The sequence below is a fragment of the Raphanus sativus genome, chromosome 9 (genome assembly GCF_000801105.2).
Source record: "Raphanus sativus cultivar WK10039 chromosome 9, ASM80110v3, whole genome shotgun sequence".
NCBI classification, from domain to species: Eukaryota; Viridiplantae; Streptophyta; class Magnoliopsida; order Brassicales; family Brassicaceae; genus Raphanus; species Raphanus sativus.
In genome coordinates, this window is record NC_079519.1 from 30,564,602 (window position 1) to 30,587,473 (window position 22,872).

Below are 22,872 nucleotides of genomic sequence, written 5' to 3' on the forward strand. Positions count from 1 at the left end.
AGGTCTGTTTGGAAACTTATTTATCTCTATCCTTCACCCGATTATTATTCAAGAGAAACTCTAATACTTTCCTTGGTATGGTGACGTGTCGTATACTAATTGGCAGATTCGTCGTAATACACACAATAGTCAGGATGGCCGAGTGGTCTAAGGCGCCAGACTCAAGTTCTGGTCTTCGTGAGAGGGCGTGGGTTCAAATCCCACTTCTGACATTATTTTCATTCCCAATTTTTTGGATCTTACCTAAACAAACATCACGTGAGCCTAATAGCCTGCCAACATTGGGACCACTTACTAACATTAAGACAACACGAAGTCATTTAAGTTTTAAAAAACTTCTACAAAACTTTCAACAACAAGAGTTCTTAATACAAAAGCAGAGAGAGAGAGAGAGAGACTAAAACTGGTTCAAGAAGATACATTGCCTTTCTGAGTCTGCGATATGACTCTGAGCTTCTCATACGAATCAGCACAAGCGTGAGCATAATCAGACAACGCCCTGAAGATCTCAGGCAACCTTATCTTCAAACTATTCAGAGACTTCTCCCTCACCTGGACACAATGCCTCTGATGAGCTTCCTCTTCGTCTTCAAGCCTTTTCTTCAGCGTCTCCACAACGATCCTCCTCTCAGTGACATGATCATCATCTCCATCCCCGCCTTCCTCCGCCGTCGTCGGTCCTCTCTTCTGCAAGTGTTTCTGATACCACTCCTCAAACCCTTGCTTCTTCCTAATGAACTCCCTCCTCGTCTCCTCGCATCTCTCCTTCAGCTTCATCTCTTCCTCCTGGTGAAGCAAGATCGTTTTCACGACCGCCGCGAAGGAGGAGATAGCCGACTTGGCCACCTCGTCGGGGAGTTTCTCCAGGCGGTCGTGCCACGAGTGGAGGAGGGCTTGGATGGGTGGACGCTGAGGCCTCGGAGGAGAGGAGACTTTCTCCTTGAGACTGCTCTCGATGGGGATGAGGTTTAGCTTCAGCCAGGTGTTTAGAGAGTTGATGTACTGCTTCTGGTGCGTCACGAGACTCTCGAACTGGACGTGCCATTCTTCCAGGACGGTGCAGAACTGCCGCGTCTGTTGGTGATGCTGCTTCGTGGTTTCTTTTTGAGAAGTCGAGATCTCGAGAGACTTCAGCTCTCCGACGATTTTTAGCTGTGTGTCGTGTTGTATGCACATGTTTGTCCACATCTTCGCCATCCTAACAAGTTTTGAGAATATTGGTTTAGAGAATGCAAACTCATTTGAAGGAGAGAGAGAACATACCCTTCGACTAAGGAGACGAGTCTTGGATACAGCTGGTCGTCTCTTAAACGGTTAACTTCAGAGACGGTTGAGTCCATGGACTGCATGTCAACGATGTATCTTGTGTGTAGATGACTCACAGCTGCTTTAGTTTTCTCCACGGTTTCTGCACTCGCACCTCGTTTTTTATGCCTGTTGAGTAATGATACCTTCTTCTGATACTCTATCTTCATAATCTCACCTTGCTATAGAGAAAGAAAGCAAAAAAAATAAATGCATTCAGCTAGACAAACTTTTACGCTTCACAGCTTTAAAGTTAATTTATTATACCTTCACTTCATCGTAGAGTTTCTTCTCCCACGCTAACAACTTGTCCAACACGGTCGCATGAGTTTCATGCTCGTCTGATTCTTGATCATCTTTTCCACCTTCACCGTTGGATATGCCTCTTAATGACTTATTCCACGTTATAACCCGCATTACCCTAGCTGAATGATCAACATATCCTGAAGAAAAAAAACATTGACCTCAGAAGAGACAACACTCACCGATAGGGACAGATCTGGTAATAGATAATGGTAAGGGTGAAAAGTGTAGATTAGTCAAATCTAGAGCTTTTGTTTAATGGCTTTAAACCACTAGATCTATTAATTTAAGATTCATATTGGATTCTCCTCACAAAAAAGTTAGACCACAGACAAATGTCAAAGAAGACAGATCAAAAGTGCTACAGAGACTCATAATTGAAAGAATCTTGCAGAAACTAAAACCATGTTCCGATCTACAAAAAAAAAAGAAAACTCTTTTTTTCTTTTCTTTTTCTTGTTTCAACTAGAGAAAGAAAGAATCAAACTTTCTAACTCGTGGATCAACTAAAAAAGCAGTAAGTAAAGTTTTGGTGAAGAACATGTGCATACAACAGTGTGACTATTCCACTAAACTAGTCTCTTGGTAGTGATAGAAAACACACATAAAAGCTTCAATCACAAGGAAGAAGATTTAAAAAGGAAAGGACTTTTCATTAAAATACCTCGGTTATCAGCAAAATTGGAGTGATAATGCAACCTAGTTGCTTCCAGCATCTTGGAGACCTCCTGTGCACACTCTGAAGCTTTTAGGAACCTGTCATCAATCTCATCAAGAATCTTCATCAGATTCACGCTCGAAGCCGCCGTCGTGGTCTTCGCCGCAGCGACGGCACGCCGGAAATCCGGTGGAGCAGTGTTGGAATGCTCAATCTTAGCTTTCCCTTTCTGCTTCTTCTTTGCCTCTTCCACTACTGCATCCTCCTCCTCCTCATCTTCCTCTTCCTCTTCATCTTCTTCTTCTTCTTCAACTTCTTCTAATTTCTCCGGCGTCTTTGGCTCCACCTCCTCAACAGCATTGAGACCAGATCTTCCATCTTCTTCTTCCTCATCATTGAACTGAAAGTGATGATTGTTTCCCATTCTCATATCTTCCAAGTTACCCCCAGGCACATTCTCCGGCATGAAAAAGTAATCCCACGCCCCCGGAGAAGCGCTCACAACAACCGGAGACGTCGTCTCCTGCAACTTCCCACCTTTCCCAACATTCTCCGGCGTCCTAGGCGAACTCTCTCCATCCTTCTCTTCCTCCTCCTCCTCCTCGTCTTCATCCTCCTCCTCCTCAATCGCCATAGAATCAATCCCCCGCACCTTCCTCCCTCTCCCCGCCATCGCAGGCAAGCTGATCGCGCGTTTTATCGGAGACGGAGTGAACTTCGGGAGAGGCGGAGGCGGAGGAGGGAGGTTCTCAATAGGCGGAGGCGGAGGTGGCTGAGGAGCAGGATCAGCAGCAGCAACACGGTCGTCCCCTTTCTCGAAATGGCTCTGCTCCAGAGCAGCGTCTAGGGTTTGATCCGATTCGCCGTGGCCGTAGTCGCTGAGAGCGGCGCCGGTGTTCTTCAGAGCAATGGCGTACGCGAAATGACCCGCCGCGAAGGCTTTGCTCGCCGTGACGGCTTCCTTGATGACGTTGCGGCGGTCCTTGCATCTCGCTACGGCCTCCTCGTTATCAACCCTAGATTGTGCACATCCCATTGGAGAGAGAGAGAGAGAGAAATGAGAAAAGAGAGAGAGAAAGAGAGAGTACTGTCAATGAGGGACAAAGATGCACAGAGAGAGAGATGTAGTAGTGTTCGCCACGCGCCGAGAGTGGAGATGTCTTTATGTACGCGCGCTCTCACGTTTACAGTGAGTGGTGTGACACCACTTCTTTGTCTATACATTTGGATTTTTAAAATTAAATAGGATGACCTAACGGTCACATATCTCAACGCACTACGTCGTCGTTTTGCACACCTAAAGCTAAAGGCTTTCTTTTCGTTTCCTTCTTTTTTATCAAATCTTTTGGTTTTCTTATGAATATCTTATCTACAAGGAGCTCCAAGTGCTTGGTTTACAATTAAGAATTTTAATGACAAGAAACAAGATTTGATTTCCTGAAATGAGTTTACGGTTGAAAGTTGGTTGGGGTTGGATGAACATGAACACGTCAGCTTCATGTTCTAAGTATGACATTACACCAAAACTAAAACTAACAAAAAATCTCGTGATTGTTCTCCTTCTCAGGTTGCTTCAACACAAGAAGATCAACTCTTCACACTTGTTTCTCATTAGATGTTAGAGTTTACTTACACTAGAACAAGACAAGATGATGCTGAAACTAAGTGTGTTTTAGCTCGACATCCAACTGCAACTTCTTCTTCTCATCAACTTGTCGCTGCAATTACAGTAAAAAAAATGATAAGAAAAGTGCATTGAGTTGCTATGAAACAAATAACACAATGATAAGAAAAACACCAAACCAATAACGGAACTGCATTCAATATCCTATTTTTTCGTGATAGATCTTATCAGTAGCTCCAAATAAACTTTAAATTAACCAGAGTCGAGAAAGGTCAAGTGAAACCTTATAGGAAACAGTGGTGGTGATAAGATGGTCACCTCATATATGTTTTCCCAAATCTGCTTGTATATGCGTAGGTGCAACCACCATTCCATGCCCATTTCAAATTCAATGTTATTACCCTGAGAACAATGTGATGTAACCGCACCGCTTCTCTGCCAAATATACAAACAGATAAGAACATTGCTTTAAGAGTGGTGCCTGTTTATTTACGGAGAGGAGTATGAAAATCTACCTTCCCTCGACGCTGGATAGAGATATGGCCAGGAAACGGCAATGAAGGCATAGCTGGAGGATTCACCTTAGCACTTGTAGCAACAAGTACCCTGTCCAGCAGGGAAAGCAAAAAAAAAAAAAATTATTTATAAGAAAGTTCATACATGTAACTAAGCTTTAATCGCCCAGAAGAGCGATGATGCTAAATGAAACAAGCATACAAAGTTTGTACTTCTCAAAGTTTGATCTTCTTGGTAAATGATGGACGGATTTTGAAGGAATATATAGAAGCCTCACCTTCCATTTGATAACAACAAGCATCCCTCATGTAGTCTTCTAATTACCCTTTTTGCAGCATCCGTTGTCTCGAATATCACCAAAGCTTCACCTGGATAACGGAAAAACATGAGACCATCGTAAACGTCCTTGTTGTAGATAAAGGTGAGATAAAATCAAAAGGGTAGAGATAAACGTGAAGTGAATAGCACCTTATCCCTTGTGATCCCAGTATGATGGACTTACCAATATGAGGAATAGTAGCTGACGTCCGCTCAATCATCCTGGCCGTGCATTGCTCATTCAAAGCAGAGTAGACTATATTCTGAAGCATAATTCATAAATCTGTTAGATATATGGTAACATGAAAGGTGCACTAGCAGAATAATACAACTGCATAGCTTGAGCAGTGATGGCTACATCAGTTAAAAATATAAATAATAACTTAAGAAGAAAACTATACCTCCACTTCATTAGATGTATAAGAAGGATCCAAGTTTCTGAGAACAACCAGAGTCCCTTTCCCTTCTGCACACCTCAAATCTTCTTCCCAACTCTGGTTATGATTTTAACAGTTTAAAGTCAGGTGAATTGAAGTACACCGGGCTTTTAGGAGTCTGTTTCAAGTTGTTTTGGTTTTCTAGATTTGAATAAATCTTCCTATATTCTAGGAAGCGTGTGTTGAGTTGTTAGCTAACTTATAGGAGTGGCTTTGGTTGGTTAGCTGACTTGTAGGAGTTGTTTTTTGTTTGACTATATAAGTCTTGTACGTTGGTGTTGATTCAATAAGATATCACGAAGTTTTCAGTATTCTTTGATCTAAGTTTAACAAGTGGTATCAGAGCCTATTCAAGAGAAAATGAGTGAGAAGGAGTCGTTGTTGAGCATTCCAAAGCTTGATGGAGATTATGAGCATTGGGCAATGCTCATGGAGAATCTCTTGAGATCTAAAGAATGGTGGGGGCTTGTCGAAGAAGGTGTTACGCAGGCTGAGAGGAACGTGATACTGACGGGGGCTCAGAGAACCGAACTTGCAGATCAGAAGCTCAAGGATCTGAAGGTTAAGAATTATCTCTTTGCCTCGATCGACAAGACGACGTTGAAGACGATCGCTAAGAAGGAAACCTCAAAGGATATCTGGGATTCCTTGAAGACGAAGTATCAAGGGAACAAAAGAGTTCAAAGTGCTCAGCTTCAGAGGCTGAGAAGAAACTTTGAGGTGCTAGAGATGAAGGAAGGTGATTCGATTACTGATTACTTCTCCAAGGTCATGGTGGTGGCAAACGACATGAGGAATCTTGGAGAGGATATGACGGATGAGAAGATTGTGGAGAAGGTGTTGAGAACACTGGTTGACAAGTTCACGTATATCGTGTGTGCCATAGAAGAGTCGAAGGATATTAAGGAGCTGTCTGTTGATGAGTTACAGAGCTCCTTATTGGTGCACGAGCAGAATCTTTGCAAGAGTAGCAGTGAAGAACATGCCTTGAAAATGGAAGGCGGTGGAGGACGTGGAAGTTCCTCAGGGTACAATCAGGGAAGAGGTGGCTACAGAGGCAGAGGAGGGTACCGTGGCGGTCGTGGAGGCACAAGGTTTGACAAGAGTAACATTGAATGTTATAAATGTCATAAGTTGGGACACTTTAAGAATGAGTGTCCAGCTTGGGAGAGGTCTGCTAACTATGCAGAGTTAGAAGAAGATGTGCTTCTAATGGCTATGGTGGAAGCTAAAGAAAAGCATGTTTGGTACCTGGACTCTGGCTGTAGCAACCATATGTGCGGCATGAGAGAGTGGTTCATGGAACTTGACACTAAGTTTCGACAACAAGTGAAACTAGGAGATGATAGACGGATGCAAGTTGAGGGAAGAGGGAATCTCAGGCTTGAGATTAATGGCACAGCTCAGGTGATTTCATCAGTATACTATGTGCCTGGACTGAAGAGCAATCTCCTAAGCATGGGTCAGCTTCAACAAAAGGGTTTGAGGATCATAGTTGAAGATGATACGTGTGAGATTTGGCACAAACAACAGAGGAGAATGATAATGCACTCTACAATGACGTCAAACAGAATGTTTGTAGTCATGGCGACTGTCTTGGAACCTAAGGAAGAGCTGAAGATCAATCAGATACAGAGCCCACTGGAGGAATCTGACGAGATCTGGCACAAGAGGTACGGTCATCTCTCTCATGACAGCCTTCTCAAGCTGACTGAGAAAAGAATGGTGAACGGACTACCTAAGATCAATAAACCAGGAGAAGTGTGTGAGGTGTGCATGAAGGGAAAGCAGATCAGAGAGAACATACCAAAGAAAAGTCTGTGGAGGCCAAGCAAGGGACTGGAGCTGGTACACAGTGATATCTGCGGACCGATCTCACCTACATCAGAGAGTGGTAAGAGATACATCATTAACTTCATTGATGATTTTAGCCGTAAATGCTGGACGTTCTTCTTATCTGAGAAATCAGAAGCGTTTAGAGTATTCAAAGAATTCAAGAGTGCTGTTGAGAGAGAATGTGGACAGCAACTGGTGTGTCTGAGGACTGACAGAGGGGGTGAGTTCAACTCCAAGGCGTTTGATGATTTCTGCACGGAGCAAGGGATCAAAAGACAGTTGACTGCAGCGTATACTCCGCAGCAGAACGGGGTCGCAGAGAGAAAGAACAGGAGCATAATGAATATGGTGAGATGTATGCTCTTTGGGATGAAAGTTCCTCTGCGTTTCTGGACAGAGGCAACACAATATGCAGTGCACATTCTCAACAGGAGCCCAACGTCTATACTAGGAGATGTCACGCCAACAGAGAAGTGGAGCTCACACAAACCATCGGTGGAACATCTACGAGTCTTTGGATGTGTAGCCTTTGCACTTATACCATACGAGAAGAGAGTGAAACTTGATGAAAAGAGTGTCAGATGCGTCATGTTCGGGGTCTGCAAAGAGTCCAAAGCTTACAGGTTGTATGATCCTGCAAAGAAAAGAATTGTCATAAGTAAAGATGTGAGATTTGACGAGGGGAAGCGTTGGGAATGGGAAGAAACAGAGCAAGAAGAAGAGTTTGTCGTGTGTGGAGAAGAGAATGAAGAGAACCGTGGAGACAGAGAAGAGAACGTGACAGAAGAGCAGAATGAGAGAGAAGATACGGCTCAGGAAGGGGCACACGACACTGCAGAAACAACTGTTGAGACTGAGACTGAAGAAGAAAACGCTGGCAGTAGCAGAGCTGGAAGGAATAAAATAAAACCAGCATGGATGAGGGATTACATCTGTGAAGAGAAAGGGTTGTTTGTTGAAGATGATGAAGGATATATGGTGCTGTATATTAATGAAGAAGATCCAGAAAAGTTTGAAGATGCGGTCAAATATGATAAGTGGAAGAAGGCGATGGAAGCTGAGATAAAAGCCATTGAAGAGAATGAAACTTGGGAGCTAGTAGAAGCGCCTGCAAAAGCCAAGATCATTGGAGTAAAGTGGGTATACAAGACAAAGCTCAACGAAAGAGGAGAGGTTGATAAGTTCAAGGCCAGACTTGTAGTAAAAGGCTTTCATCAAACTCATGGAATTGACTTCCACGAAGTCTTTGCTCCAGTAGCTAGATGGGACACTATTAGGTCGATACTAGGCTTGGCTGCTCAAAGGGGTTGGATTGTGTTTCAGCTTGATGTAAAGAGTGCTTTCCTGCATGGAGAGCTCAAGGAGGATGTTTACATTGAGCAGCCTAAGGGGTTCGAGTCAGAGCACGAGAGAGAGAAGGTATACAAGTTGAAGAAGGCGTTGTATGGCTTGAGACAAGCACCAAGGGCATGGTACAGTAGAATTGAAGGTTACTTTGCAAGGGAGGGCTTCAAAAAGTGTTATTGTGAACATACCTTGTTTGTCAAGACAGAAGGAAGTAGTGTTTTGGTCGTGAGCCTGTATGTAGATGATCTCATCTATACTAGTGATTCGGCTGAATTACTTGAGAAGTTTAAAAGGTCCATGATGGAAGAGTTTGCTATGACAGACTTAGGAAGAATGAAGTATTTTCTGGGTGTTGAAGTCGTGCAAGATGAAGATGGGATTTTCATAAGTCAGAAGAAGTATGCTTTGGAGACGTTAGAGAAGTTTGGAATGTTAGAGTGCAACTCAGTGAGGAATCCTATAATTCCTGGGAATAAGTTGACTAAGGAAGGTGAAGGGCGCTCAGTGGATCCTACTTTGTTCAAGCAGATTGTTGGGAGTTTGAGGTACTTAACAGCCACAAGGCCGGATCTAATTTACTCTGTGAACCTGGTGAGTAGATACATGGAGAATCCTAAGGAGTCGCATATGCTGGCAGTGAAACGTATACTCAGATATGTTCAAGGAACGTCAGGTCTTGGAATACAGTACAAGAGAAGTGATGCAAGGGGACTAGTGGGCTATGTGGATAGTGATTATGCGGGTGATGAAGATGATAGGAGAAGCACATCAGGGTACACCTTCATGATAGGAGCAGGAGCGGTTGCGTGGAGCTCCAAGAAGCAGCCTATTGTCACGCTTTCAACTACGGAGGCCGAGTATGTAGCAGCTGCTAATGGAGCTTGTCAAGCAGTTTGGCTACGGAATGTGTTAGGAGAGATGGGGTTTGAACAAGAGAAAGGCACTGTTCTATTTTGCGACAATAGCTCTGCAATCAAGTTGTCCAAGAACCTTGTGTTTCATGGCAGAAGTAAGCATATTCATGTGCGTTACCACTTTCTTCGTGACTTGGTGAATGAGGGGGTTATTACCATGGAGTATTGCTCAACAAAGGATCAGCTATCAGACATTATGACGAAGCCAGTCAAGCTTGACGTGTTCGAGAAGCTAAGGAATGACATGGGGGTTTGCTTGAAGTTTGTAAACTGAAAGGAGCTTCAGTTTAAGGGAGGGATTGAAGTACACCGGGCTTTTAGGAGTCTGTTTCAAGTTGTTTTGGTTTTCTAGATTTGAATAAATCTTCCTATATTCTAGGAAGCGTGTGTTGAGTTGTTAGCTAACTTATAGGAGTGGCTTTGGTTGGTTAGCTGACTTGTAGGAGTTGTTTTTTGTTTGACTATATAAGTCTTGTACGTTGGTGTTGATTCAATAAGATATCACGAAGTTTTCAGTATTCTTTGATCTAAGTTTAACAGGTGAATCAAGCTTTCTAACGAGCTTAAACATATCACTAGAACAGATACACAGGTCACGCTATTCGACATTATAGACAATGGCATGTCGAGCACGATAAAGCAAACTGGTGTGGTATAAAAGGACGAATTACTTACAAGTTTTCGGAACCATTTGATTCCTTCCTGCAATCAAGGAAAAGGAAACCAAAAAAAAATGTCAGAAACTTCCATCTTTGGAGTTTAAGTTGCTGCATGACCACACCGTTTTTATCTAATGAAAGTTTAACAACATACTCTTAAGTGAAATTCGCAAGTAGTCTATTTTAGAACAACGTCATTCAAACTATATGGCATGGTTCGCATATAGTTTCATAAGGAATATAAAAACTTACAACACTAGGTTTTTGGGTGACTTCAAAGATTCGATGATGTCTTCTGTAATCGGCATTGGTCAACATCTCATCCTCACTGTGTTTTGATATTTTACAATCAGAGCTGGATTTCTTGATAAGACCTTTCTCAGTTGCAGGCCTGGACTCTTTTCCTTCAGAAGATCTGGCAGGTCTGGTCTCTGTTCCTTCAGAAAATCTCACATGTCTGGTCTCTGTTCCTTCAGAAAACCTCACATGTCTGGTCTCGGTTCCTTCAGAAAATCTCACATGCCTGGTCTCTGTTCCTTCAGCAAATCTCACATGTTTGGTCTCTTTTCCTTCAGCAAATCTAACATGTTTAGTAACTTTTCCTTCAGAAAATTTTGGTATCCGCAGACCTTGGTTCTTGTCAGTGAAGCTAGGCTTCTGGGAATATACTTCCCCTCTTGTGACTTTGTCTCTAGGATCTTCTCTTCCACCATGACTTAATTTCTGTGACATTTTTGACCTTCCATCTGATACTACAGCAGAGCCATTCAGCTCCAGTTTCTTTTGAGCCATGTAATCTTTGCTGCATCTTTCCCCTGCAAGCCTTGATTTTTCTACCTTCACATCTTTTCTCATACCTTGCATGTCTTTTTTACCATCATGACTTATATTCTGCGACTCTCTTGTCCTTCCATCTGATACTGCAACAGAACCATCTAGCCTCGGTTTCTTTAGAGGCATGACATCCAAACCGTAAAAGTCATTGCTGCGTCTTTCCTCTGCAAACCTTGATTTTCCTACCCTCGCATCTCTTCTAATAGGTTCTATATTTTTTCTACCATAATTTCTAAATTTCTGCGGCACTTTAAACCTTCCATCTGGTACTGCGACAGAACCATCTAGTCTCCGTTTCTTCTGAAGCATGTCATCCGAACAGTAAGAATCTTTACTGCATCTTTCATCAGCAAGCCTTGATTTTTGTTTAGCCAGTTGCTTTCCAACCTCATCGTCTTGGTCTTTCCTTCCATGACAATCATTTCTCCCAGAACCCGAAGAAGCGCTAAAACTATCAAGTTCACCATCAACCCCACCAGAATTCATGTTAGACCTTTCTTCTGCAAGTTTAGATATTTTCCTAGCCAGTTGTTTATGACCAACAGAGAGATCACTGGCATTGCGTGCATTCTGCGTAACTGAACCGCTAGTTGAAGGATGATTTGGTTTCAAACTATCTTGTATCTCGGTTGCCACATTCTGCAGAGCATTAGCTTTTCTTTCAGAACTGGTTCTGTTAAAGATGAACTTAACTGCAATAATAAAAGTGAAGTGATATTAGGTAAACAAAAAGAGTCAGAATAGCTACCAACCACATATAGCTGACTGAATATGAAAGGGGGATAGAAGAAAGAAAACAATATGTTTACCATCAACTCCAGCAATTGAATCATCTATTGTATCTAAGATTCTGGAAGTTCCCACATCATATGTTCGGTGAAAAAGGAAGTCGGCCGACTTGATTTCTTCCTCAGAGGGCTGAGGGTTTCTTACGTCCTTGGAGATGCATAGAACACGACATTTTCCAGATATTGCTTCCTTGTGTAATAATGTTTCAGGAAAACAAATAAAGATAAACAGCAGAACCAGTTTCCAACTATAGCTAGTCTATAAGTCAGCAAGAAACTGGATGCCATAATAAAGATAAAAATTTAGTTACCAAAAGGTTTTCATTGGTGAGGCCAAGACCTGACCCAGAAGCCAAGAACAGTTCGTTAGCAAGCACATCTTGAAGCCCTTCAAGGTACACAGAAAGCTCAGAGGGTTTGAAGAACCAGAGCAACTCGACTCTCCTCGGGTCTTGACGCTGATCATTATACTCCCACATTTTAATGATCTTGCCAACAAAGAACTCTCGGGAGCCTAGTTTACTACTATCATCTCCAACTGAGACACAGTCGTAAAGACAGTACTCACAACCACCGTAAGTGAAAGATTCATAGAACTGGACGTCCTTGTTTTCTACACTCTTTTTACCCCACTTAAATGGTAAACCGTTGACTTTTACTGACCTCTCCATTTTTTTTTACAATGGAGTAGAAGGCTTCTTTCTCCTAACAACAAAAGGAGCCCCACAGATCAGCACTCTTCGAATCAAAAACTGCAAGGACAAAAAAAGAAATAAGTTCACATAAAAGCACCAGAGCTTTGACTCTAAGAGATACTAATATTAATATCCACTTAACATAATGCAATCTCAGAAAAAAAAATCCAAATTAAAAAAAAAAAAAAAAGGCGAAATCAAAACGACGTTTCAGAATCAATCCATCATCATCAACCAAGCACACGGCGGCACGGAAACAGAGAAACGATTTCGAGAAAACTGAACAGTGAGCGACGGCAATGTACTAGACGAAACCCTAATTTCCGAGTTGAATCAACAACCACACTCACTTTCTCTCTGCTTCGTTCTGTTTATCTCTCTCTCTCTCTCTCGCTCTACAGTAGCCTCAAACGACAATCTCCGGGCGAAGAAGAAATCGCGTTTTGCTATTTATGGTAACATTGCAGTTCCCGAGGAAGGAGAGTGTGACCGTCGTCGTAAGGCTTTTTTTTTGCTCTCCTCCGCTTCTCTGCTGCTGCTGCTGCTGCTGCTGCATGTTGCTGTTTCAAAATAACTGACTACTAATCGTGTTTAATACACTACGCTCATTACTCTCGTAAATTGACTAATCTGCCGCCTCCTCTATGATTAGGGCCGATTTTTGTATTTATTTCGGCGAATTGTCGGTTCTACCCTCTGCTCTCTCTAGTCTCCTCTGCGTTTGAAATCGTTTGGTGCGGTCAAACTATGTTTGAATTTTCAGTTTTTGTTTTGGGAAATTGCACTCTACAGCTATCAAACAATTAATAATTCATTGAGTAGCTAATTACCCTAACTTTTCACTGTTCGATATGTCTTTTATATAATATTGTTGTATTGCCCCTGCTTGAAACCGGAGAAACCTGCTACAAAAGAAAAATTAAATTAATAATTAGTATTCTGGAAAAATAGAACGTGTCCCTTCTAGAATCACAATTTTTTGAGTAGTTTCTTCTCAGATTGTTTCCACTGCGTTCTCTGATTACAATCTTGGCACTAGCTCGACTAACAAAAGGCGTTTGCAAAGAGGATTCAGTTGTCTGAGTTGTTGGTTCACTGCTTTCAAAATTTACAGAATAGACGAGAAAGTAACAGACTCATCTGCAACGGGTCGCTTGGCTACAGACAGGAAGCTCTGCGCGTCTGAAATCTATGGAGTCGCCGACGACGTAAACGGCGCCGCCGTGAGGTGTGTCAGCTCTTCCTTCCATCGCCCTAATCTCTTCGGTTTATTAGGCGGTTACATGTACTAATCCCACAGATGTCGCTTGTTACAATTATTTTTATCGCTGTAAATTATCCAGAATTGATGGAGAAGATGAACAGTTTTTGTAATATTGTGTTCTATTCTATTATATGCATATGGAATAGAATAGTAAAACAATATGTATTATGAATGTTATATTCATGTTATGTAATGCAAAATAGTTTGTTACTATACATTTTATCATATATCGTTCCATTTAACAATTAATAAAAAATGTATTATTTGGGTTTAGGGTTTATACATGGTTTTGGTGATTAAGATTTAAGATTTAGTCTTCAGAAGATGGGGGCTAAGGTTTGGGTTTAGTTTTTTTTCCATTTTATTTGGGTTTAGGGTTTATACTTGGATTTAAGGTTTAGTGATTGAGATTTAGGGTTTAGTATTTGGAAGGTGGAAGTTCAGGTTTGGGTTTAGTTTGTTCCATTATATTTGGGTTTAGTTTGTTCCATTCTATTTGGGTTTAGGATTTATACTTGGGTTTAAGATTTAGTGATTAAGATTTAGGGTTTAGTATTTGGAAGGTGGGGGTTGAGATTTGAGTTTACTTTGTTTCATTCTATTTGGGTTTAGGTTTTATACTTGGGTTTAGGGTTTAGTGATTAAGATTTTGGGTTTAGTAAAGAATGTTCTATTTTGTTCACCAATATGTATCATACTATATATATATTGTTCCATTCTATTTGGGTTTAGGGTTTCGTGATTAGGATTTAAGTTTTAGTATTTAGAAGGTGGGGTTGAGCTTTGAGTTTAGAGATCTTATCATGTATCGTTCCATTTGACGATTAATAAAAAGTATTCTATTTAGTTCACCAATATGTACTATACTATACTGAGATGAAATTGGTACACTTGATATTTGAAAACGTGAGAAATTGTTTATATTTTGGATGTAGATTGACATATCCGGATTAGGAATATTTAAGTGGATGGATATGGTGTAATATAGTAAAACAATTACACATTATATTTGGTTTATAATCTGAGTAGAATATAGATTTATTAATTAGAGGTAGGAAACACAAGTTACATGGATACCTTCTATGTCTCACATTCTAAACAGTTATCTATTAAAAGTGTCCACATCTTAAAGTGTTGATGTCATCTTTTTTTCATTTTTTACCGATGACTTGTAGTTGAAGAGGGTACAACCGGATAAATTGGAGCACAAATGATACTTTCTTCATTATGTCAACATCACTGTCATCTACTTAATTTTCGTTATAAATTTGGTCATCTCGCAAATTCACCATTTTGTTTTCCAGTTCTTTTATGGTATTTACATTCAAGATTTTGTTTAAAAAAAGTTTAACCTCCTTATTTCCTATTTAACACATTCAAGATTTTATTTGTTGAATAAATATTAAGCTGGAAAATAATAATATTTCCAATGAATAAAACGGTGACAAATTAAATGATACACGAGTTAACTACAAAAAAAATCTCAGAAACTACGTAAAAGTTAATTCAAATATCTTATTACAGAATTCTGCAAAAAAAAATATAATGTATCAGACAATTCTACATAATTGAATTGAATTTGATTGTGCTACCCATGACTCTCAAGTCTCATATAGATTTTTCAGCGTTGAAATCGTTTGGTGCGGTCAAACTATGTTTGAATTTTAGTTTTGCTATTTAGCTTTTTATGGTATAGATTCAAGATTTTGTTTAACCTCTTTATTTTCCTACTTACTACACATTCAAGATTTTTTTTTTGAGTAAATAAATAAAAATTAAGCAAGCAAATATATATATATTTTCTAATGAATAAAACAGTGAAAATTAAACGATGCAGGAGTTGTTTACAAAAAAATCTCAGAAACATTTGAAAATTGATCAAACACAAAAGAAAATGTATCAGATAATTCTGCCAACATAAAGTTGACGAGCACAAGCATGAATTTGATCAGGTTGGTCCAAAAATGGTTCTTTTAACATTCAACTTATGCAGACTAGTTTTATATATACACATATATTTTTTATAAACCAAATTCTAAACCTTTTACTCATAGTCTCATCTGGTGTTTAGAACTAATTGTTGATACTATTGTATTTAAGACGTAAATTGCTATTTCTGAATGAAATTGAATTAGTACGTACCATGCACTATCCCAACATCTACTTGATCAGTTTTATTGTATGTTTTTGCAAAACAACAAGAAGCACGTAGGTCACAAAAGACTAGGTAAAGTAAACTAAGAACATATAGATACCGTCGATCTTTGATTATATGGAAAATCACACATTACTATATCCCCTATATATTAATCCTGGAACATTACAACATGTTTTGTAGCCACGTGTCATCACTAGGATGATTTTCAGAAATCCTTAGAAAAATATGTTGGTCCATATAAATATATATTATACTTTTTATTAAACTAATTATCATATTAATTAGTAGTCTTAAATTCTTTCCTTAAATAAAATCTACGTAAGTTTATTTCCTTAAATAAAAGCTACGAAATTACCTAATATGATTAACGTATATATGATAATTAATGATTACAAATCAAAATATTTGATAAAAAAATTTGTATCCTCTACATTTTATTTTAATTAATATTATAAAAAAATCACTTAAACATATTTTAAAAAAATAGATTTTTCATATATGTTATATTTTAAATTTTTTAAAACGTCTATAAATTACCAAAAATTGTAAGATGTTATTAAGATGATATTTTTTAGAACGGAACCTGATCCGAAACGAAATATTTGGGATATCGAATATATCGAAACCAGATTTATATACTTAAATATATTAATTATTTTTAGAATTTAATATCTAAAAGAATATATAAAATATATAAAATGTTATTAAGTTGTCCAAAATACTTAAAAATATTTACAAATAGTTAAAAATACATGATTAAAATAGTTAAATGATATTCAAAATACCAATACTTCAAATATCTATTGATTTTTTATCCGAATATTGAAGCTAACCAAATTTTATGTTAAGTTTAAGAATTTTAGCTTGCATTATACACATTTATATGTTATAAATAATTTTTTTTTATATTTTGAAAAATTTAAAGTATATACGAATTTTATTTTTTTAAAATAAAATGAGTTATCTGAGTCTAAACCCAAACCGAACCTGCAGATCCGAACCGGATCGAACTCACAAAAAATCGAAACATAAGTGAACCGAACCAAACCAAACTGAACCAAATGGTATCCAAATGTTCACCCCAAATCAAATGTAAAAAAAAATCTTGATAACAACATGCATTCTAATTGTAATATTTCAATACAACATATTTTAAAAAACTCACCCCGCGTATGGCGCGGGTTATCATCTAGTGTATATTATTAAACATCCTAAAAGATAGATTGTCTCAAACATTATTCGATATCACACAGTATAGAAAGCATATCTAATAGCTGAACCAAACAACATGGGTCTCAGGGAGGAAATGGCAGACCGGAACAGTCCCTGGCTTCACTTTAAGGACTTTGAAGGCCAAGTGGTTTGGGTTCCAAGCTGAGGTGTTCTTGTGGCATACAGCAACCGCCTTAGCCCTCAACCCGTTCTCTCCTTCGAGCGGAACCGAGTAAACGCTCGTCATCATCGCCTTGTGGCAGTAGAACACTGCGAATGGGTACTTCTGTTTGTGACACACCACTGACTTGTCATCCGACAACTTCTTTACTCCAGCCGCTGTGATTCTGTACTTCTGCATCGGTGCATTCTTCTCAGCCACCTGTGGAAACCAAGGTTACGTAATCAACCAGAATATTAGATAGACATAGGATAATGAATCTAAACCGAACCAAAGTTGAATATGTATCTTCTAACATATAATGATTACTAAACTGAAAACCGAAGCTAGCTAATTTACTTATAACCAAACCTACCAAACTGAAATTTATAAACAGTTTATATGTTTGACTAGATTTTCAACTCGCGCGTAGCGCGAGTTTATTTTAATAAAAATATTTTAGTTTCATAATGATATCAAAATAACATGTATATGGTTTATTTACATTTTCTGTGGAATTATACATTTTAAATAATTAATATATAGGTATATTTTGTCTTGTATATGTAAATGTATATGTGTGTTTGAAAAGTATTTATCTTAATCATAGTTAGAAGAAAAAATGTTTAATGCATATTAACTAATACTATACCAGTATAAATAATTTATCATAAGTTTGTATCTATAATTTTTTGAATAACATAAATAATTAATCCATATGCACAATGTCGATTTTTTTTGTATACTTATTGTGTGCATACATATTTGAAATACTCTTATTTAATTATTTGAAATGCATATCTAATATTATAATATTTAGATTTATGTATTGATCGTAATATTGTTTTTGATAAGATTTAAATAATATTAAATATCTTGTTAAATATAAAAAGAGGAAATAAATATATAATTTTAACTAATGTTTTATTTATTAAAATATATAAATATTAGATATATCTTCTACTTAATCTAGTTAGGGTATTATTGATCTCGGGATTATGATGTTTTATTAGCTTTTGATTTATTTTTATTGTTTAGAAGTTTTTCACAATTTCATTGTTTCTATTTTATTGATTAATATTTCTTAAGTAATATAATTTTCACTGACGAATGTGAAATGAATATACTTTATATTTATTCTTTTTCTTGTCACTCTGACTATACTCTAATGTCAATATTATTTGAAAATAATAATATTTATTTCAACTAATTTATTTGGTAAACCTCTTTAGAGTTTTATGTTTCATATATTTTATTAATTCTTCAAATAATTTTCTTCGATAAACTCGAGTTAAATTATTTTATTGTAAATGTTTTGTTGATTACTTTAATAAAGTTTCATATGTATGGATCCTTTAACTTTTCCTGATGAATTACATTAAATACTTATGAAAAAATCACTATGTACCTTATTCTAAAAAAATCTTGTAGATTATACATATCATTAGGTTTATTTCAAAAAAAAAGTTATTTGATTAGATTAGATTAATGAAATTTTTATTATAATTTCTAAAAAAAAATTGTCCAAGAAAATAATATAGTAGTGTTATTAAAGTTCTATAGTAAATAACTATTAATTCATTTGACTGATAAAGGCAATTGAAATATATAGATAAATGGGCTAGTTAAAAATATGTTTCTTACATAAATAAAATACTATTATCAACATTTATCTATAATAAAAATTTGTACACTTATTGTAAATCAAATAATGATTTGGTACAGACAAAAATGACCAAAATGAACCATTATTTTAAAAAATATCTGGAGCAAGTGAGTATAAACTTAGACTATTTTAAAGTTGAACCTATATAACTAAGAAAAATTTAAATACAAAATTTCAGTTTACATATTTATTTATTTGATTATATTAACTATTTTGATTTTAATTATCTATTTATTTTGATGTATATACTATTTTATTTAATGACATAATTTATGACAAATTTTATCAATAGATATCTAGTCAATTTTGTAGTTTCTTTTTGTTAGTTTATCTTAATTGACATTTAAGTTTATTTTAATAAATTTTCTCCAGATATTTCAGATTACAAAACTTTGGAATATTGACATTTTTGAAAATATTAAACTAAATAATGATTTGTTATAGGGAAATTATCTAAATTACCATTTCATACCACCACTTTTAATGAAGGGTTTAGATTTGAAGGTTCAGAGTTTAGGGTTTAGATTTGATGTTTAGGGTTTAGGATATATAGTTTAGGGTTTAGAGTTGAGGATTTAGGTTTATAGTTGTTTGAAATTCCCCTATATTATGATTAGTTGTTTTAAATCCTATGTGTTTTAAATCATATTATTGAATATTTTCAATAGCATTTAATCTAAACTTTAGATATCTTGCATTCTTAAATTAATTATTTTATTTGTAAGATATTTTATGTTATTTTCAAAAATATATTATATATTCAGTTAACTTATATATTATTAATTTATTTTTGTAAGTTTACCATATTTAAATTGATTTATATTTTATTTTGAAAATAACTATTTCTGGTAATATTGATAATTTTAGAAATAATATAACTAAAATTCTGATTTCTCATAATATAATTGGTGATTTTAAAATTCTATGATTTGTCATATAATTTTCACTTCCTCTAGGTTCGATTAAAAACTTTTGTATTTTATTATTAAAAGGTTAATTTCCCAAAACAAAAATTATATATATATATAATATATATATATTATTAGAAATTGTTATTTATATGTAATTCAGATTATATGTGATTTAAATTATTATATGTTTAATTTTTATTTTAAAATATATATTTTCATTTTTGAAAATAATTATGTTAAATTGAGTTTTGTTAAATTTCTTTTTATTGGTAACATATTTGTATAGATCTCTACTTTATTTTGGAAAATTAGTATTTGGAAATTTTGACATTTTAAAAATTGTAAACTAAAATAACGATTTAGCATATTATAATTAGTGGTTTAAATCATATTTATAATGTCTTATAGCCTCAACATATTATAAGAAGAAGTAATTATTTGTTAATTACTATTATGCTTTTCATTTTCCATTTACTATAATAAATAACATTTTAAGAAAATTTGTCAAAATTTAATATTTATTTTATTAGTTTTAAGTTATATATATAATATTAATTTCGTTTTATTTTTATTTTTAGGAAATATTAACATTTTAAAATATATAAAATAATCTGTTTTTCTACTTGGAATACTTTAGCACTAATTTTCTATTTTATTTTGGTATAAAATTCATTTTAGATTTATTATATCTAAAAAAGTAATTTTTTGTTACTATTACTTTTTTCTTTGATTTCCTATTTTTCTATAAAAATTACCATTTATTTAAGTAAGTTTTTAAATGTTAATATGTATTTGGTTAGTTTATGTTATATATATAATATTAATTGCGTTTTAAATAAATAAATTTTGTAAATATTAACTTTTTAAGAAAATAATAAATTTAGTTGATGATTTGTCATATTTTTATTGGTGGTTTAAAATCTTACGTGGACGCTCTCAATTGCTTATAGCCTCAACTTTTATATAGTATAGATTATACATTTTCGATTGTTCACACATATTTTATTTTTTATAAATTTGTATCATAAATGCATCATTTATGATTATCAATTTTAAACAAAGTTAAACCAATAACAATTAAAAAATTCTTTTAATTTTATTTTATTTTGTTATAGAAACCCACAAAAATTCTCTTTTTATAAAACAATTGTTTTCAACACTTTTGTGGAACGGGAATGTTATATCTTATAAGGAAATAGATGTAACCATACAAAATTAAATATTATTTAGTTTTATATTGGCCTAATCCTAAATCATAGAAATAAGAGATTGGTTTTAGGTTTCTTTTTTACTATTTTAGTTTATTTACCTCAGTGGAAACTGCACGAACGTGATCTTTGCCAAGTTTAGAAACGCTAAAGTCAACCATTGACTCCAAAGACGTAGCACAATACTTCTCCTCTCCACCAACTCTTTTAGCTTCACACTCCTCAATCGTTTTCTTCATCATCTCAGCTTCTCCCGAACCGGGTTTAACCGAGAAAGTCTTCAAGATCTCCGAAAACTTCTCCGACTCAAACGGCACCGTTTCCGCCTCCCCACGTGGCAAGAAGGTCGTCTTGCCGTCGTAGCCGTCCTCCGCATTAAACCTAAGGTTCATCTCTTTTCCGGGAACCATGTCCTTCTCCAAGAAAAAGAGAGCCGCTTTGGGATCGTCGTGGAGCTGAGTCTTGCTCGCTGCGTAGTTATACACAAAAGGGTTTGGTCCTGGTTTCACACCGACGTAGACCGGCTTGCCATTGTGGCGCGTGTGCACTATAACGCCGCCTTTACCCACTCCTACGTCGGTTCTCTTTCCAGGTTTCCCGGTATGGACGCCCACGCCTCCTCCAGGACCTTTTCCGCCGCTAACGCTCACGTGTGTCCCCTTACCCTTACCCTTTCCGGTGTCCACGTGGACGCCTCCCTTTCCAACGTTCACGGCGGTTCCTCCGCCGGGTTTACCTTTTCCGGCGTTAACGTTCACTCCTCCTTTCCCTACTTGGACGTTGGTGCTTTTCTCATCGGTGAAATCTGCGACGACGAATTAATTTGGTAAGTACACATTTATTTGCTACTAACGTACACGTTCACAAATGACTACTCTTCACAAATTATCATAGATTGTGTAGCCAAACAGCTTGTGACACATATCTTCAAATATATGTATAGAAATCGTAATAAGTAAAAAATCAAACTTATCTTTCTTTGTACTTATTTAATTTAGGTCTACAATTTTTTTTTTAAGAATGTTAAATTTATTCATATAAAAAATTTTTTACACATGATGTAGCCTTTTATCTAGTTTTTAAAATCGTTTACAGCTTAAGAACATAATTGCAATTCTCCTTCTTTGTGTCTGCCTTAAATATTAAAATGGAAAACCCGATAAAAAATAGAGAAAATAGAAGAAGATCCTTAGAATTTTAGGAATAATGGTGAAAGACTAGAAATGGGAAAAAAACAAATTTAAGTAGGTAAAAGTAATATAAATTTTAACCTGCCGTTAAGAGATGGCGGAGAGAGCTTGGAATGGGAGTGTTTGGCAAGGCCTTGTTCCAGTAACGCTCCGGTGATAAGTCAGCCGCAATCGCCGTGACTGAAACAAGAAGACAGATCAATGGAAGACGAGTTATCATTTTTGTAGGAGTTAGAATATAAATGGGGGTTTAGATGAACTCGAGGACTAGAAGTGGGAGTGTACGTAGAATTTATAGTAAAAGGGGTTGAATAGAAAGTTCTGAGGTTGAATTTATTAGTATGGATATAGACGGTTAACACTTACCAGTCTATTAGGGCCGATTAATTATATCACATTACTCCCGAACTACCACTGGCCTTCTACTCCTTAAATGCTCTTTTTGTTACGTAAGACGTTATTTTCTTTCTTACTTTCATTCATAGATGGTACTTTCTTTGTGATGTTGTCGTTGTGTTACAACAATTCTATAGTTGACATCAATCGATTAAGAAAAACCAAAGTTTGTTACTAACAAGAAAAAGTATTTTAGCATTTGTGTTTATAAGTATGTTATATTAATGGATCGACATGTTCCATACAATTAAGACAATGATCCTTTATGCATCTGATATGTTCTTCATAACGTACAATCCTTCTCTGAAGATAACAATGTGGGCGGAAAATAAAATTTTCATAAAATAAAAATTTAGACATAGAAGCATTCTCTATGTATTCCTCGAGATCTTGATATTTTCTCCCTTGGTGCATATGTCCATTTACTGAATTACTGTCCAGCAGTTGACTTTGGCATCTCCAAAGAAGATATC

General features: G+C 36.3%; 3 protein-coding genes and 1 non-coding gene across 6 annotated transcripts; 1 reads left to right on the forward strand and 3 right to left on the reverse strand.

Annotated features, from left to right (window-relative positions):
- The first annotated feature begins 128 nt into the window (after positions 1-128).
- Positions 129-212, forward strand: TRNAL-CAA (transfer RNA leucine (anticodon CAA)). The gene has a single exon. It is a non-coding gene; the product is annotated as a tRNA-Leu (tRNA).
- An 83-nt stretch (positions 213-295) lies between these two features.
- On the reverse strand, positions 296-3,409 carry LOC130499466 (protein ALTERED PHOSPHATE STARVATION RESPONSE 1-like). Its single transcript, XM_056993559.1, has 4 exons — positions 2,273-3,409; positions 1,573-1,748; positions 1,264-1,487; positions 296-1,198 (listed from the first exon to the last, which is right to left on the reverse strand). Exons 1-4 carry the CDS (start codon positions 3,300-3,302, stop codon positions 409-411), a joined length of 2,220 nt encoding a protein of 739 aa, XP_056849539.1. The 5' UTR covers positions 3,303-3,409; the 3' UTR covers positions 296-408.
- A 144-nt stretch (positions 3,410-3,553) lies between these two features.
- On the reverse strand, positions 3,554-12,855 carry LOC130499465 (protein ANTI-SILENCING 1-like). 3 transcript variants are annotated; one of them, XM_056993558.1, is made up of 11 exons: positions 12,585-12,855; positions 11,851-12,291; positions 11,561-11,729; positions 10,170-11,443; positions 9,934-9,960; positions 5,126-5,218; positions 4,909-4,987; positions 4,684-4,774; positions 4,406-4,496; positions 4,209-4,325; positions 3,554-3,984 (listed from the first exon to the last, which is right to left on the reverse strand). In XM_056993558.1, exons 2-11 carry the CDS (start codon positions 12,208-12,210, stop codon positions 3,928-3,930), a joined length of 2,358 nt encoding a protein of 785 aa, XP_056849538.1. In that variant the 5' UTR covers positions 12,211-12,291; positions 12,585-12,855; the 3' UTR covers positions 3,554-3,927. The 3 variants fall into 3 exon arrangements, 1 of the variants encoding a protein (XP_056849538.1); XR_008938331.1 differs by lacking the exon at positions 3,554-3,984 and having other exon boundaries at positions 4,291-4,325; positions 4,619-4,774; XR_008938332.1 differs by lacking the exons at positions 3,554-3,984; positions 4,209-4,325 and having other exon boundaries at positions 4,449-4,496; positions 4,875-4,987.
- A 3,904-nt stretch (positions 12,856-16,759) lies between these two features.
- On the reverse strand, positions 16,760-22,275 carry LOC130499542 (BURP domain protein RD22-like). The gene is made up of 3 exons (XM_056993696.1): positions 22,085-22,275; positions 20,915-21,618; positions 16,760-17,250 (listed from the first exon to the last, which is right to left on the reverse strand). Exons 1-3 carry the CDS (start codon positions 22,221-22,223, stop codon positions 16,924-16,926), a joined length of 1,170 nt encoding a protein of 389 aa, XP_056849676.1. The 5' UTR covers positions 22,224-22,275; the 3' UTR covers positions 16,760-16,923.
- Positions 22,276-22,872: the final 597 nt, after the last annotated feature.

Bases quoted from the DNA above. Each gene is read 5' to 3' on its own strand.
- LOC130499465 (XM_056993558.1), bottom strand. From the start codon at position 12,210: ATGGAGAGGTCAGTAAAAGTCAACGGTTTACCATTTAAGTGGGGTAAA. The intron at 5,219-9,933 runs GTAAGTAATTCG...AATCATAACCAG, and splicing joins TCAAATGGTTCCGAAAACTT to AGTTGGGAAGAAGATTTGAG. The intron at 3,985-4,208 runs GTGACCATCTTA...CTGTAATTGCAG, and splicing joins TTTGGGAAAACATATATGAG to CGACAAGTTGATGAGAAGAA.
- LOC130499466 (XM_056993559.1), bottom strand. From the start codon at position 3,302: ATGGGATGTGCACAATCTAGGGTTGATAACGAGGAGGCCGTAGCGAGA. The intron at 1,488-1,572 runs GTATAATAAATT...CTTTCTCTATAG, and splicing joins AACTCTACGATGAAGTGAAG to CAAGGTGAGATTATGAAGAT. The intron at 1,199-1,263 runs GTATGTTCTCTC...AAAACTTGTTAG, and splicing joins CTCGTCTCCTTAGTCGAAGG to GATGGCGAAGATGTGGACAA.
- LOC130499542 (XM_056993696.1), bottom strand. From the start codon at position 22,223: ATGATAACTCGTCTTCCATTGATCTGTCTTCTTGTTTCAGTCACGGCG. The intron at 21,619-22,084 runs GTTAAAATTTAT...TCGTCGTCGCAG, and splicing joins CCGCCATCTCTTAACGGCAG to ATTTCACCGATGAGAAAAGC. The intron at 17,251-20,914 runs GTAAATAAACTA...TGGTTTCCACAG, and splicing joins TTCGTGCAGTTTCCACTGAG to GTGGCTGAGAAGAATGCACC.